Below are 16,383 nucleotides of genomic sequence, written 5' to 3' on the forward strand. Positions count from 1 at the left end.
ATATAAGCAATTACAACGAAGCTAAAGAACTTGAAAATTGACCACAAAACAATTTTGATTTATTTGAAAAATCTATATACAGAAGTGGCTCGATATTTAGTAACATACGAGTTCAGTGAACAAAAACTAATGAATCGTGTGATTGTGATTATTTATTAAGACGTAATGAAATTGAACTGCTTTGTAGAGATTGCCAACTGGTGATGAAAAGTGGATCACGTGTGACTAGAACGTTGCCGGGGATAGGTCAGACTAAACTAAACAAGACCCGGGTTAATTGCAATAACGTCGTGTGCACTAATGCGTCGATTTACGAAAGACAGCGATGGAAAATAAAAGTATACTTAGGGTATTTAACGTGACGAGCGAAGTCGGACCTTACGTGTGAGAGTTTAAGGTCGATTTTCCACTGCTCATACACACGGCTATAGCTTCCGAACCATATTTGGTTTGAAAAACTCTCATTGGCAGATATAAAAAAAGTTACAGATATTTCGATGCTTGCTGATATATAATTGGTCAATTCATAAAAGAACGAAATTTCTACCATTCAATTCGTCATAAAAGCGATACGAGGAGAACATTTTGGAGGCTTTTAGGTTTCAACGAGAGTTAAAAGAAAGTGTATTCTCAACGAAAGGTGCATGTCCCACAGGGTGGCAATTTGTTTCTTTAAGGCGGCAATTCCGAAATTAACGCGACACGAGATTAACCCTTTGGCTTTTGTATACAAATTATGTATTTACAAGGGGGTGTAAGAATTTAAGAAATGCTTAGGATTGGCATGGCGCAAAAAAGGTTGGGAAACACTGCTCTTTATAGTACAGTTTCTACATACCCATACATAACAATACTGTAGTTAAATTTATTTAAACTTTCAAAAACTTTGTCTTGTATTTTCATAAAATATGAAAGCACTTTTTGTCCAAAAATAATAACATTTTAATACCTAGTAACCCGGATTTTGAAACAATTTTCTAATTATATTATTATAACGTTATTTATTATTTCTGAAATCATTGCTTTTTTAGGGTGTGTCATACATTCATAGTAAATATATATATATATATATATATATATATATATATATATATATATATATATATATATATATTCGCCTCTTTGAAGCTTTTATTTATTTACACGTTCTTGTACATCATAGATAATAACTAAAAAAAAGAAACAATTCATATACAGGTACAAGAAGCGGTCTTATCGCAAGGTGACCTCTACCAGACAACCTTTTCATGGAGATGAGAGACATGAAGGAGAGGGCAGTTTAGGGTGTACATATATTACTATACATAAGAAAAAATAAGAAATGCTTTACACATATAAACAATCACACAGTATCGTAAAAGATCTGGATAGTTTCCGTGATATAAATTGCCTGTATGTTCAATGTCTCCTCCATCATTGGTTTGGTCAAGTCACTTTTGCAAGGCTGTCTAATTCCACATCTAGTAAAACATTAAGATTTGTTACTGTGTTCTGTGAGGCTGTAGATGAAAAATCAAAACAAGATTGTTGTTCTCGGCTCCAAGCATTTAAAAATCGTTACCACTCAAACAAATCTTTTCCAATTGTAGATAATATTCCTGGACTTTCTTTTAATACTTTCAGCGCTAACGTTTTGGGCGGTAGTAATGTCAGTAAGGCAATAGTGATCGACCAAGTCAAGGTTCAGCCCACACAGGTCTCCTTTAATGCTAATATTAAGATTGACAGCTCAAGCCAAAGTGGTCTATATCGACCCTTAGGGGTCTATGACAACCTGCAAGGGGTCTACGTCAGCAGAAAAAATTTGGGGGTCCATAAAATGAAAATGGGGGTCCACGATAGGTGATCTCAACACATACACTGATAGTACCTACTTTACTTACATCATACTATCTTATAATATCAAAACATTTACATTATTTATAAAAGTACCTACTATGAAGTAAAAAAATTATTGCTTATGTTATTTTATTTATAGTTTATTTAATGTTACGTATATTTTACATAACAGATACAAAATTTTATTTTGAGTAGTTTTAATTTAAATTCAATTAATAAATGTTTAAATTAACATGTGTTTTTACATTAAGTTTTTAACACTAAACTTCACTACAGTTAGAAATTTACAGGAAATCAATATCAGGTAAGTAGGGGGTCTACCCAACACGGAAAAACATGGCAAGGGGTTGGGGAACTCTGTGCTAAGCGATCACAGAGCTCGGCAGTCTGCTTATCTAGTAATATTGCATGTGGTCTAACGGTTTACTACGAGGTCTCTTCTAGGGGCCGAAGTCTGGTCACTTCATACCGCGTCCGTCAAACCGATCATAGATCTTGTCTATGTTCTAATTCAATTATAATAATAATAATTGACGCCTTGATGTTTGTTACGTAAATCATATTTACTCTAAGTGTCTTTGCGCGCTTTGCTTCCTCAAACTAGATAGACATAAATGGCAAAAAATCAAGTGACTTTTCGTCATAAAAAAGTAGTTTATTGGTGTAAACAGGTCTGGTTATGTCACATTGTAGGGGCACACTAAAATTAGTTCTTAATTCTTTGCACTTTCTCCCTTCTACTGCTTTGTAAGGTAATACTCGAAGTAAACTATTTTCTATATCTTGAATATATTAAAGTATATTTTATATCTTATAATAAGATTGAATTAAATGATTTAGTCCTTATAAAAATAATATTAAAGTTACGAAAAACGATTTTTTTATATTTTCGATATTTCCTGGGTATATAGTTTTACTTATTATCCCATAGTACGCATAAAAGGAAAGATAGGGATAAATCCGAGGGTAGAATTCATTTGTTTGATTAGATATCATCATTTTGGCTCACTGCCTTACTGCCCAAGTCTTCTACAAGGATCTCTATGATGACCAGTCTTCCGCTGCCAGCGTCTTGTCACCATCATAACTATGTCATAGGTCCACCTAGTATAGGACCAACCTACGTCATGTCTAATGACTATTGGTAGCCATTCCAGAAACTTTCGATCCTAACTGGCGCCGGTTGCAAGAGTGATATGCTCCGCCAACTGCCATTTCAGATGCGAATATCTTCGAGCTACATCGGTGACCTAGGTTTACCCGCGGATATCACCATTCCTCAAACTCGCAGCGAAGTTCCAAGCATAACCCTCTCCATTGCTACATTTTGGTGCAGCTAAATTATAAAAAGCCATGTAACAAAGTGAAGCTTACCTTCGTTCATCGCCATATCCATGAGCTGGAGATCTTCGTCGTTGAGGATGGACTGCAGAAAACCGTCTTGGTTGTTATTCGGCGGCACCATCTCTGCGGTAGAGTTCTGTGGAAATACATTTATATAATAGCTGACTAACCAAATTTACCTACCGAAACGTTACTAGCCAAATGCAACCAAATACAAAAAAAAAAAAACAAACATATAAATTTGTTGAATCTTAAAAGAAAAGCTATTTTCTATTACTTATTTATATTTTCTTAGTCTTTTCCAAGGAGCCGTTAATAAAAACTGTCTCTGGGAAATTTCACATTTCTAAATCACTCCCTGCCTTGGAGAAAAATGATAATAACATAAATATTTGTGAATAAATTTTTATTTATTGTTTCAATGTGGAAAAGTTTCTGAAATATCCTAGGATGTTTTTAATCGACATTAAAGTTGTTACGTTAATATCCTTTAGACCTTCCGAGTCTTTCTTGTCACACTAAGTAATCTCATCCCGCTTCGAAGCGTATTTTATGAAAAGCCCCAAATATTTGTCTCCTCTGGAATTAGGATCATGGCAGCTCTCTGATCGTGTTTTACTTTCAGAAGATCCTGAAGTTCTATATATTTGGTTTCAAACTCACCTGGTAGTAGAGACCATCATGTTGTTGTGGATGATGGGCAGATTCCACTTTATATGCGCCTTCCATAGGAGCTGCTGCACCTGCAGGTAGACCAGGAGATAACAATAAACGTGGATGTCAGTTATTCATTGCATTTTATGATATAGGGCAGAGATTCTCAACCTTTTTTGTGCCATACCCTACTTTAGCTTTTCTAAAATTCTTGCACCTCCATATGTCCATATATTTGACATTAAAGAGAAAAGGGAAACTCTTGTAGAGTTAAATTTCAAATTGTCCCATTCTGGGGCGTGGGCCCCACGTTGAGAAACAATGATATAGGATGTCAGATGAAGTGAGAATATCTCGTCTGAATGTAGTGATCAATATTTAAGTTATCTATGTATGTATATATAAAACAACTCCACGTAGTTCTCAGTGATTACTGTACTTATGAATGAAGGTATACATACATTTTTTTAAGAAATTAAAACATTAATTCTGCTTTAGTAAAAAAATCCTCGTCAATAAACAATTTTTGTCTGTGATCACCCTATGCTTACCGGTTAAGAAATGGTTTCGATTTAACCTCTTTCCCTTTTACAACCCATTTTAAAGTACAGTACCAGGCGACATATATTGGAAATCGACCTATTGAAAGAGACAATCGGTTAATTTCGGCTTCGTAGATCACTATCTCTGTCCCACATTATCTGTGACGTTTTATCAATCGTATTTCGTGCGACAGAGATAACGCTCTACGAAGCTGAAAGTACACTGTGACACTGCTCACTATCTGTGAGCAGTGTCAATCCACACAGATAAGTTTCCAGAGGATGGGCATCAGCGTCTACTGCGTATCATAATAGCACATTTTTTTCTATGGTCCCCGCTATTCGGGGCCTCTCGTACCCCTAATTTGTTGGGATCAGGGACCTTATTTACAAAATGAGTTATCCAATTATTTTATCTTTATTCTTCACTCACTTTCATACATCTCAATTTCTTTTATTCTTACCTTTTATCCTTCACAATATCTTGTATTTTTTTTGTTCTTTCATTCCTTCTTGCTTTCATCGCCTTCCTTCCATCATCTTATTACTCTTAGGTGGCTAGGTACATTTCTTTTATTCTTTATTTTATTACTTATCCTATCCAGTTTTCTTTTTTTGGGTTTGACTTTTTTAATACATTACTACACTTTTCTTATTCTATTATAGTCTATTTTCCTATTATTAATTGACTAGTTATTTTATGTGCAGTTTAATTGGTACCTACTTATCTATACTATTTTATTCCTATTAACAGTATTGTTCACCACCCTGCGAGCAAACTATAAGAATGATGGACGAAGGTTGTCGTCGCTCATCATTAAGGCGATGTCATAATAGCACATTGCGATCGCTAACCTGCCTGACAAGAGTGGCGATTATGTTATATCCCCTCTTATATATGTTTTTGGAGGAGGTCTATGCTTTGCAGTAGGCTTTCATGGGCTGAAACGAGGTTAAATAAGTATATATAAAGAAAAAAATAATAATGTGTGGATTGTACACTCACCATATGCGTCAGGGTGTTTTTCGGGTACCGGAGCGATGGGCGCGTGGTAATTTGGAGCGTATCCCGACGGCGCGCCATGGCCACTGGAACGTAAGAGAAAAGTTATTTAATATAAATTTAAATGTAATAAAGAATTGTTAATAAGACATATGAAGTTCCTCTATTGCATACTAGATGGCGCTGTATGTTTTTTATACATCGTTATACTGTTTCCACGCTTTTCGTTATAACATAGATAAATATCGGTCCTCCCACAGACCTATATTTATGTACCTAAAAATTCTAGTAATTTCTGATCAAAAGCCATCTCTATCAAGGTAATATTAGGAATAAAACAAAATTTGGTCTTCTAGATATAAGGCTGTATAAAGTTTGTCAATATATGCGATTTTATAACAAACTACCTACTAAATTTATTATTCAGTTAATTTAAGACACTTACTAAGTACAGGCTCTGCATAAAGGCTATATTACTCCATTTCAGAGTACGTTTAGAGTATGTTTGAAAATGAATTGTTCTATTTTTAAGCAAAACAAAATTTGTTATTCAATCATCAATAAATTATCTAACAATAATTTACAAACACTGAGTTGGTTGTTGTGGAACTTGGAGCGAATGGGATCGGATCGGAGCGTGAAGGTAGCGTACCTGGAAAAACCGAGGGGTCGAAGACCATTGGGTAGACCCAGGTATCGCTGGATCGATCGCGTTGAGGCAGACTTGCGCGAATTGATTGTCAACCAATGGCAGACGATGGCGCAAGATAGAGGAAAGTGGAAGTCACTGGCTTCGGCGGCCAAGACCCACTTTGGGTCACTGAGCCAGCGGAGTAGGAGTTGGTTGTTAGTTCCTCTCGAGATATAGCATTTTTGACTTTGACTAATACATTTTTTAAGGCTGTCTTTCACTTCGAACAAGCAGAAATTGCAAATTCCAACAAACGCCACTAAGGGAGTATAAGTGTGGTCAAAAAAATTGTATTTATTCCTTTCTTCAAATGGATACTTCATTGAAATAGGGATCCGTCATTGACTTTAATTTGTAACGCTTAGGGCGACATTTCCACTTCCGGGACCTGACATAATAAGGAGTTGGAGTTACTAGTACATACACTACAATGATACTACGTACTATATAGGTATGCAGTAGTAGTGTTGTATTAATTGTACCGTCACAACCCTTATTACAAAAAAAATATATTAATCTAACATATTTAAGAATGACAATTTTATATATAGTAATTGAAACTATATGTAAAATATTAAGGCTTCTTGCTTATAAACGAACTATACATGTACCATTTTAAACCTTTTGCATCTATAACCCATAAATCTGCTATACGACGACAGATGGCGGTAGTAGTAGATTGCCTCTCGCAATCGTTTGTCATATGCATTATATTGGTTGGTATTGTCAGTGTCTAGAGGTATATCGTAAGTTACCTGATATTGTGGGGATGCTGGTGGTAATGCTGGTACTGCTCCGGCGGCGGCGGGATGGTGAGCAGTGAAGCCAGGTCCTGCCAGCGCTGCTCCGAGGACACGGTTCGCATCAGCGCCTGCCGGTGTCACAACATCAGAGTCGCAAGAGGTACAAGCACGAGAATGAAGGAGAAGTATAGTTAGTAGAAGTATTTAATGGAATCAGGCGTTACCTTGCGAAAGTCCACCCTAAATAAGAAAAGGACCAATATTTAGCCACTTCCGCACATGCAGTGCACTCTGTGTTTGGCACTAATCGGTGTAACATAACTCTTGAAGATGCCGCGTGGAGGGGTGAAACACGTGTTGAGTGATTTAACGATGGCAGTTGTGTATTTCGCATTGTTAGCCGCATACGCATGTATTAGCAACTGGCGGGCGGGTGCACTTTGTTGCACGACTACCACTGCATGTGCGGAAGTGGCTAAATATTGGCCCTTTTCTTAGTTAGCAGAAGTGTTAAGAGATTGTATCGAAACAATCTTAATTGTCAAAATGCTTTCGCTTATCTATCAATCCATCAGTTTATGCATGCGCAAAAACTAAGGACGCGCGGCGTATGATTTATAGGCAGTTGTCAAAACCGCGTCTCACGCCGAAAAATATTAAAAGTTATAAAAAGTCGGACGGCTTCAAATGACGTATGTGTTGTTGTTTGTGAATTTGTAGTAAATCTTTAGCGCTCTGATTGAATAAGGAATTAAAGACTATCTAATATCAATACTGAATCAATGTTTAATAAGTACATTTAAGTGGTGAGAGTTTTATGTAAAAATGATTTTATTCGCATGACTAATAATTTATTACGGCGTTGATGTGTCTGAAGTTGTAGACGGATGACTTTTAAAATAAACTGTGTCTATCTTTCATCCAAGCGTTTTAATTTTTGTGCTACAGCTCTTTAGGTGTTATGTTGTCTCTAACATTACCTAATAAACCTATTAAACTCTTCACAATATCTACGGACACCGAAGCTCATTATACGAAGAAAGTTTTAAACTTCGGAGATCATTTTATTACCTTTTTATGGATTAGACATGTTCCGAGTAAGTCCTTAGTCCGTGTTTGCAACGAGCAAAATTCGATAAGGGCAAAAAACTATAGAGTTTAAAATGAATCTACCACCTGTACAGATAAATGCCTCAAAATTGAGAATAACAGGCGTAATTATAATATAAAATAATGTATAAGAGGAATTGTTTAGTTTTTGCCAGCTCTCAACAAATCTGCATCCGAATAGGTTGTATCAACTAATAAAAATAATAATACAATAATAATAAGCTTTTTAATCAGACAATTGGTTTGTATAAATTAAAATATGCTCTTTGTATCTAAACCTATGAAGTATACTTGTCAATTCTATGCCCATCGACTTTTATTAAAGAAACTGTTCTATACTTTTAAGTTATTCAATTATAAAGTCAAGTGAAAGTATAAAATTCACCATTAACACTGTAATTTTTAAAACTAACAGAATAAATTTAAACAGACGCCTAAGTAAGCTATATACAGGATGATTGGTTATACGCGTGAGAGTTTTAAAGGGTTGAATGTGTACCTCATTTGCTATGAACAATGATTTTAGAAATAATAAATAATTTAATGATATTATAGTAAGAGAAAGCCTATATAACATAATTTTCCTAGTAACATTCCAATAGAATAGATAAATAGTTGTAAAATATTTCAGAGTGATCACTTTATATAGGGTAAGTGGAAATAGGTGTGAAAGGTTTAAGATTTTGTGGTGACAAATGATTTATACATTCACCGCTTAAAATATTTCACACCTATTATTTTATCAACCTGTATTATCGTATTATTTATTATTTCTGAAATCAATGATTTTCAAATACGTACCATATATTCATTGGCAAAAATGAGTTCTTCATATACCTATCTAGTTATTACACCAATAACAAATCATCCTGTATATAACTCTCATAAAAGTAAACATTTCTTAATTAACAACAAAATGGCGATATCTTCTACGGTGTTGTAACGTTGAAAACTCGCACGAGCTTGTCAAATTATGTATTTTTTCGATTGTAAAATGATAAATTCTTTACCATTTCACCGTTAACGCGGTCCGTGGTCCGTTCCGTCAAATATTTACAAGTGACAGGCCGCCATGTTTGTTTGTTTTCGCGCCAATTTTTGAATCAGTTCTGTTTTTTTTTAATCTCAATTTTTGTTAAAGCAAACATTTAGATAGAGCCATAATTAACAACAGTGAAAACAAATTTACAGAAATTGTTTATTGTTATCATTTCAGCCATAGGACATTCACAGCTGGACATAGGGCCTTCACTGATTTCCAACAGGACAAGTTTGGATCGACCTGCATCCAATGCCTTTCGACGACATTAATAAGGTCACCTGTCCACTTTGGAATTAGATGTCCTAGACTGATCTTGCCGGTTTCTGGTATCACACCTTAAGGCCATCGCAGCCAACTGTTCTGCGCGTTATGTTACCTGCATACTGCCATTTAAGCTTGCCATCGCGCTGATCCATTCCGGTTACTTTCCTTCATCTACAGGTCCTTTTATTTCTGATTCGATTACAAACACACACATATATATACACATATATGTATGTTTGCCTGTATCTATTTACATCAAGAGTGATTATTCACAAGTTTTAGTCATTCAATAATAAATAGATTTGGTAACGTTGACGAACGAAAGTAACCGAACCGCGCAGAACACAAAAGGTTCTGGACTGGAGAACACAGACTGACAAACACAGCTTAGGATTTCTACATACAAGATAAACAGATTACTTTGTTCAAGTAATCTGAAGATTGAATGCAGGCCACGTCCAAAGGGTTCGATTGGTATTATGTGTTCTTTTTTTTGTTGGCCTCCGCTTTTGGGGATTTCTCCTTCCACCCCTTATTTAATTGGGAACAGGGTTTTGTATTTCTTAATAATTTTTTAACTTGAATTTTTATTTTCGTTCTCGTCTTCCGTAGTACACAGTATTTTTTTTCCTCCTTCTATCATTCTACAATTCCTTTCTCAATCATTCCATTCCTTTTGTACATCCTCAAACACTTCAGTTATTCATTTCTATTACAGTTTTAATTGATTTATTTTCTCGTGTACATCAATTTTATCACAGGTTTATTTATAATTTTTTTTTCTTCTTTTTAATATCAATGAATATAATTTTTGGTACTATGTGTTCGGGACCTATGCCCAGCAGTGGACATCTGTTGTAATATTAAGACCACCAACTCTCAGACGTTTATTTCTCATTTATGACCAGGTATATAAAAAGAACGGTATTTTTTAACTGTATATCAAATTTATTAAAGTCACTCGACTGATGTCAGTCGCCAATAAGCCGTTAAAATGTTTACAACATTTAAAAGGTTTCTTCGAATTGAAATTTCACTTTTAAACAACATTTATGCAGTCTCGAGGCGAACATATTGTTCCGGAGCTGTAATTCCTACGCTTTATGAAGTCATTTAGTGTGTAACACATAATAAATACACTTCTACATTTTTTTTTAAATCAATCAATCGGGGCTTTGTGGACTTTATCCGGGATCTTATTGTTAATGCATATAGAAAGATTAATAACTCCGTGAAGTCCACTTTCATCAGATATTTACATGGTGTATATCACTCCTGAAAAAATCGGGGAAAAATTTTGTGGACATACACACAGATAGAACACAGACATTGAAATGAATGGATAAATCCGGTGCAGGTGGAAAAACGATCTTTTGAGGGTCGTTGGAAGACGTTGGCTTAAGGCCGTTTTGCCTCGGTTTTCTTGTAAATCCGAGCACGCTCCATCTCGCTGTGCTTACCTGAGGTTAATAAACCTGGCAATACAAACACTCGAAGTACCGCTTTTCGTTGGCGGAACTGTTTTATAAGCTCTCATGCGCGCTTTGTCAATAATGTAGTCTACGCTCAAAGACAAGTGGGTTCGAAAGGCGAGAGTTAACAGCTGCTACCAGTGCAGAGAAAACAGAACAGTAAGGCGGCGTCTACACTACATTGCATCGTTTTTCTATTCTGTTTAAATGTACATAAAGTTTATATAAAGCTCCTTTAAGAAAATTAATTAAATAATTTATCGCATTCTACGTAAATTGTAAATAAATCTTAGGATGCGTTTACATGTTACTACTTTTTTAAAGGTGCGCAAATAAAACATTTTCTTTACCCCTCGATTTCTTTTTAAACGGTTTTATTTTTTAGTTCGACCCGTACGGAATTTGTTTATTTGGGTCAAAATTGGAAATTGAAATTTAAGCACCTTCCCGTTGTCAGATTGATCTGAAATTTGGTACACATTTAATTTAGATGACAATATCTCTGAGATGGCCGCCGATACAAAATGGCGGATTACATATTTTTCCTTAACCCCCTCAATATGGGTAGGTATCAAATGAAAGGGCTACACTAGTAAAACACGATGATTATGTCAAAATTTAAAATTCAAGATGGACGCCGTTCCAATATGGCGGACTAGGTACATATTTTTCCACAACCACCACAATATAGGTATCAAAAAACCGTTTAACTTAAATTTTTTTTAAATGTATTTATTCTATTCAGCTATTAAGCACCCATTACAAGACCTTCCTCAAAGATCGGCCTAGTGAGGGGCTCAGAGGGGGTACCCACGCCGAGTCTACTGGCTCGAGGTCCCCATTTGGTAACCTTTAGGCACCAACGGTTGCACAAGCGATGAGTTCTTCGACTTGCACATTCTACATTCGAAATTCAACTCTTTCTCATATTTTAAACTTTATTTTTTACTAACATATTACATTTATTTTAACTGCTTCAATGTCAATATCTTGACCATGGGAGTCAGTCAGAAGTCAACTTTCTTTTTTGTTGTTTATTTATTTAAAAAGGATCTAAATGTTATTAATTAAGTACTATTTGCATAATTGAAATATAAAATACACGTTATTGACACGTTAGCATGTTACTTCACGGGATGCCGGCGCCGTATTGGCTCATCAAAGTTGTTTGATAGGAACCACGCGCCGGCGCGAGACCGGCACCTAAGTTGTCAAATAAATATCGAATTTCGGAACCCATTTTTTTTTTCAAATTAATATTAACCTCAAGAAGTAGGTACGACAGGCCGCCAAGTACTACGTAGAAAGTGTCATCTATTACGTGGACAAACGATCTTGTTAAAGTTGTCGAAAGAAGCTAGATATATGCTGCTTATATATATCTTGTGGGGAAGGGCTATATCTAACAGGGGATATTCTACCTTGCTGCGTTTATCTAAGCCGCGGTACAGCTGTTTCGGTAGCACCAAAGAATGTATTGTCTAGATTTAAATACATATTCTAGAACATTCTAGTAACCTCGCAGATGCGTCAAATTGCATAGCGTTGTAGGCATGTCTGATTAAATGGACTGTCGATGTCGCAGTATATCGCAGTAGAACCATTTACAATAAACATATATTATTAACGTTCGTTATTTGTTAAACATAATAAACTTGTTTTGTTTTAAAATAAATAGTAATTACGTGATGTTTTTTATAGGTTTAATATTAATAATTATGTTTTATTTCAAATCGATTCACGTGACAGGTTATAAGTAAGGAGAATAAAAATTCTTCTCTATTCAAACAGATTGAGCAGTGGTACAATAGCGGCGAGGGCTGAGATTAGCGACCGTAGGTCTGGGGTTCAATACTCGGAATACAATGTTATTAGAATTATCACTGCTAACAAGCTAATTTCCAGAGGATAGAGACAGCGTCCTCTGCGTATAACGCATTGTGATCGCTAACCCGCTCTCCAAAGAGTGTCGATTATATTATATCCTCCATAGATATCTTTGGGAGAGGCCTATGAATTGCAATGGGATTGCAGACCCGTATGTGTACCAGTTTATATATATATATATATATATAAACTGGTACACATACGTGTGTGTTGAATATATATATATATATATATATATATATATATTCACACACGCGCGCACGCACGCACATGCAAACACACCCACACATGTTCTGTGTGCGTAAGAATACTCAAAAACATAAAAAATTGCGTTATATCTTTCTTAGTGTCTTGTATACAGAGTGTTTGTGTGTATAAGGCATGTTTGGAAATACGTATACGCCTTTTTAAAGGCTTTAAACAGGCGCACACATGTATTTCCAATCACCCTGTAAAAGATGATAATTTTGAAATATGTGACATTAATTTATTTTTTCTATTCAATTGCGACAGGCCATTAACTTTTGACAGTATAATCTGGAGCGACATGTAGTAAACAATAGTTTGAATTTAGAAAACGCTATTTTTACTATATTACCATTACCATACATTGATTGAAAGCATATGAGATATACATTCATTTCTTTAAAGCTGGTTTATTTATGACTAATCATTCTGTATAAAGAAGTTATTAATTTTATGGAGGCTAAAGAAAGATATATATGTCTTTATTTTCAGCGCCAACCTTGTGTGCATTATCCATTAAATTTGATTCAAATAAAGATCATTACTATAGCTTTGTTATTTCACACTAACCCACATCTGATGAATGATTAATCTATTCATATTATATCCGGCTTGACGTCGTAAATTGAGAAGCTGTTAAACATACACTGTGGGCATCTTATTACATTGTAGCGAATTGCGGTGACATGGCGGATTTGCAAAGAAATTACAATGCGGTGCATTGGTATTTTTGACAGTTCCAATCTGATGAAACTTGGTCTCTCAGTTCGGGTCTTACCGGCTGGTTTATAGATGATCAACGAGATATGGTGAAGGCTATCATCATCACCAAGATATCAGTCTCTGTTAGATGTCGGCGCTGATAAAGTTTCATCGGTCACAGGTTGTTTGTGGTGCAGGGGGGAGCAGTTCTCGTTCCGTAGCTGTGGCTGTCATTTTGGATTCGTCTGTAGCTCTTGCTGTTGATGTTCACTTATTTCTTAGGTTTTTTTCTTTCTGACAGTCCTCTTGGATGGGAGTATCTAATTCGTTTAGTGACTCATTTTAGTGGACATCTTGCTATTGGGATCACAGCGCCTGATCCCTTACGGGGTCAATGCGTCAAGTAGTGGTAAACCGTGCCGTAGTCGACGTATTGTTTTAAGAGTGTTAACCTCTGGTTTGTAACTTACTGCTGCGAAAATTAGTTTGTTGGGGTGGTGTTCCACGTCTTCGAAATATCTCGACGTCTCTGTTATGCCTCCCGTAAATTTCGCGAAGCAAAGACAAAAATAAAAATTGACAATCAATAATAGTCCTGTTAAAAGTTCCAAAGTTCAATGAATGTTTGAACTTTTAGAAAAACCTTGAATGACTTTTAAAGATAATAACTATTAGAAACTGCACATTTGACAATATGCTTTGAACTGCGTATACAGAGGGATATGTTATAAGTCTAAAAACTTTAAAGGGGTGAATTTATAAATCATTTGCTGATAATTGTCAGCACATTAGAGTGTACTTTTACACCTTATCCAAAAATCAATGGTAGCAGATATATTTGACGTAATGATAATACAGTAAGAAAAAGCGTTTTTAGGATAACTGCATATTAAAATTAAATATTGTTTATAATTTGTCCCTGCAAACTTTGTACTGCTAGATGATACAGAACTAAAGCATTCCTGTAGCAAAAATACATATTTCTGTATGATCATATTTCAAAAAAGTTAAGATGTCTTTAGTGTGTATGTCACCTACATACGAGTATGTAACAAATTCCACAAAATGTCCAATATTAAAGTATATCATTAAATAAATCTTATCATAGCACTCAAGAGTTTTTAGATGATTGAAATGTGTGGAACTTTATTGACTCATTTACGTGATTGATATAATAGTGTACACGAGGAAAAAGGATGTAAAATTAAAATTAAAAGAGCAACTGTTGAGTTTCTAGCCCGCTCTTCTTAACAGATCAGCGTTTTGAGCCGGTGGTCGTTACTAGCTATGTTAAAATAATCATGGTTAAAGAAAGGGGTGAATGTGTAGCTTGTTTGGTGATAAGTAACCTAAAACGTGTGTATATTTATATATATATATATATATATATATATATATATTATATATATATATACACGTACACACAATCATACTACATATATATACTATGATTGTAAAGCTGTTACATGGTTGCAAATAAACATATTTCTTTTTATTCTTTTTTTTTTGTTCTTTTTCCTTTGAGACAGTGGACTTCACAGTGAGCGCTAGCCAAGCGACCTGACACCAACTACCGTCTGCATTACGCAACACGCCAAAGCCCGCACGACCTTGCCAGCATTTCAAGGTGTCTCAAAATTACCCAGGCTGGCTGTACACCACTATGTAATTTCGCGCACGCAACCACTACGCGGTAATGTATGCTATGTTACTAATAACACGTTTAATTGCGATTGGGTGGATACTTTGTACTATTATCGGTTACGCTCTGTGTTCCTTATCTTCGGAAAGACGTAAGGTATCTTTTTATATGAAATATATATCTTTTACTCCCTAGAACCTGGATGGTCGAAGTTATCTGGTATTTCCGGGCGATGTGATCAAAATAACTTAACTCGTTGATAGAGTGTTGTGGAGAGCCTGGTCTTAAAGAGCTGGTCCATGACGGTCTTATTGGTATTCAAACTTTTTTTATTAAATGAAATAAAATTAGTAACTTTTTTTTAATCTTTATTGACGAAGCATATGACCTTTGTTTCGCCTGATGTTCAGCGATGTTAACTATGATGATTGTAACTCTTTGGTCACCATCATTATATCAGTCCAAAGATGCCTACTTTAGTTTTTCAAGATTTTTAATGAGAAATTTAGTCTTATGTAGTAACCAATATTGACGTGAAATGAAATTTTCTGGTACTAAACTAAAAAAATAGAAGCTCGCTGTGAGTTATTCTCAGGTCAAGACGCATTTGTAATCCTCACAAGTAAAAAGTATACAATAGAGGAGCAAATTCTGATTCTAGTTCGGGCATTTTTCTCGTGTCTTATGCAATTGTAGATATTGATCCTTATTAGATATTACAAACAAATGAAATAAATTCAGTTCAGGAACATACGTTAGAACACTGTTTCGAAACGTAGTTAACGTTCAAAAACAAAGATGGCGGACAATACGCGGAACGGATGGCGAGAAAAAAAAAACTCTAACAATGCGACGTCCACTGTAATTTGGGTTTTTATTCTCAAATCGACGGCAGATTACCGGCGAATTATTGAATTACGGGGGCTCGTCGGCCGATGTGACCTTGGGCTGCTGTCAAGGTCAGCGTACAGAACTATTGTCCGTTTACGTACATATTTTACGTTGCAATTCCTTGTGAGGTTTAATCCCTCCTCAATCCAAAGGGCCATAGCAGATGTGACCACCAGGTGAACTGACAACATGATCACGGTCAGGCAGTAAATTGTTGAATGCAATCATCATGGAGATCTTTGGAGAAGGCCTAGGTCTGTGGATGTCCATCAGCTGATATAAATTAAATGATGCATGACTTGACATCACTT

General features: G+C 35.5%; 1 protein-coding gene across 2 annotated transcripts in view; it reads right to left on the reverse strand.

The window, feature by feature from the left end:
- Positions 1 to 16,383, reverse strand: part of LOC137927429 (segmentation protein cap'n'collar-like) — an 80,314-nt gene that overhangs the window by 24,488 nt on the left and 39,443 nt on the right. The window contains exons 4-7 of one of the 2 annotated variants that reach the window (XM_068771236.1): positions 6,829 to 6,914; positions 5,386 to 5,468; positions 3,847 to 3,926; positions 3,214 to 3,319 (exon numbers count right to left, since the gene is read on the reverse strand). In XM_068771236.1, the coding sequence (XP_068627337.1) occupies positions 3,214 to 3,319; positions 3,847 to 3,926; positions 5,386 to 5,468; positions 6,829 to 6,914 (355 nt within the window). Of the gene's footprint in view, positions 1 to 3,213; positions 3,320 to 3,846; positions 3,927 to 5,385; positions 5,469 to 6,828; positions 6,945 to 16,383 lie in introns of both variants that reach the window. The other variant, XM_068771235.1, reaches the window with a different exon arrangement.

This window comes from Battus philenor, unplaced genomic scaffold (assembly GCF_028537555.1).
Source record: "Battus philenor isolate CCGP_79_NKW_IND1 unplaced genomic scaffold, ilBatPhil1.0.hap1 SCAF_30, whole genome shotgun sequence".
Lineage (NCBI taxonomy): Eukaryota > Metazoa > Arthropoda > Insecta > Lepidoptera > Papilionidae > Battus > Battus philenor.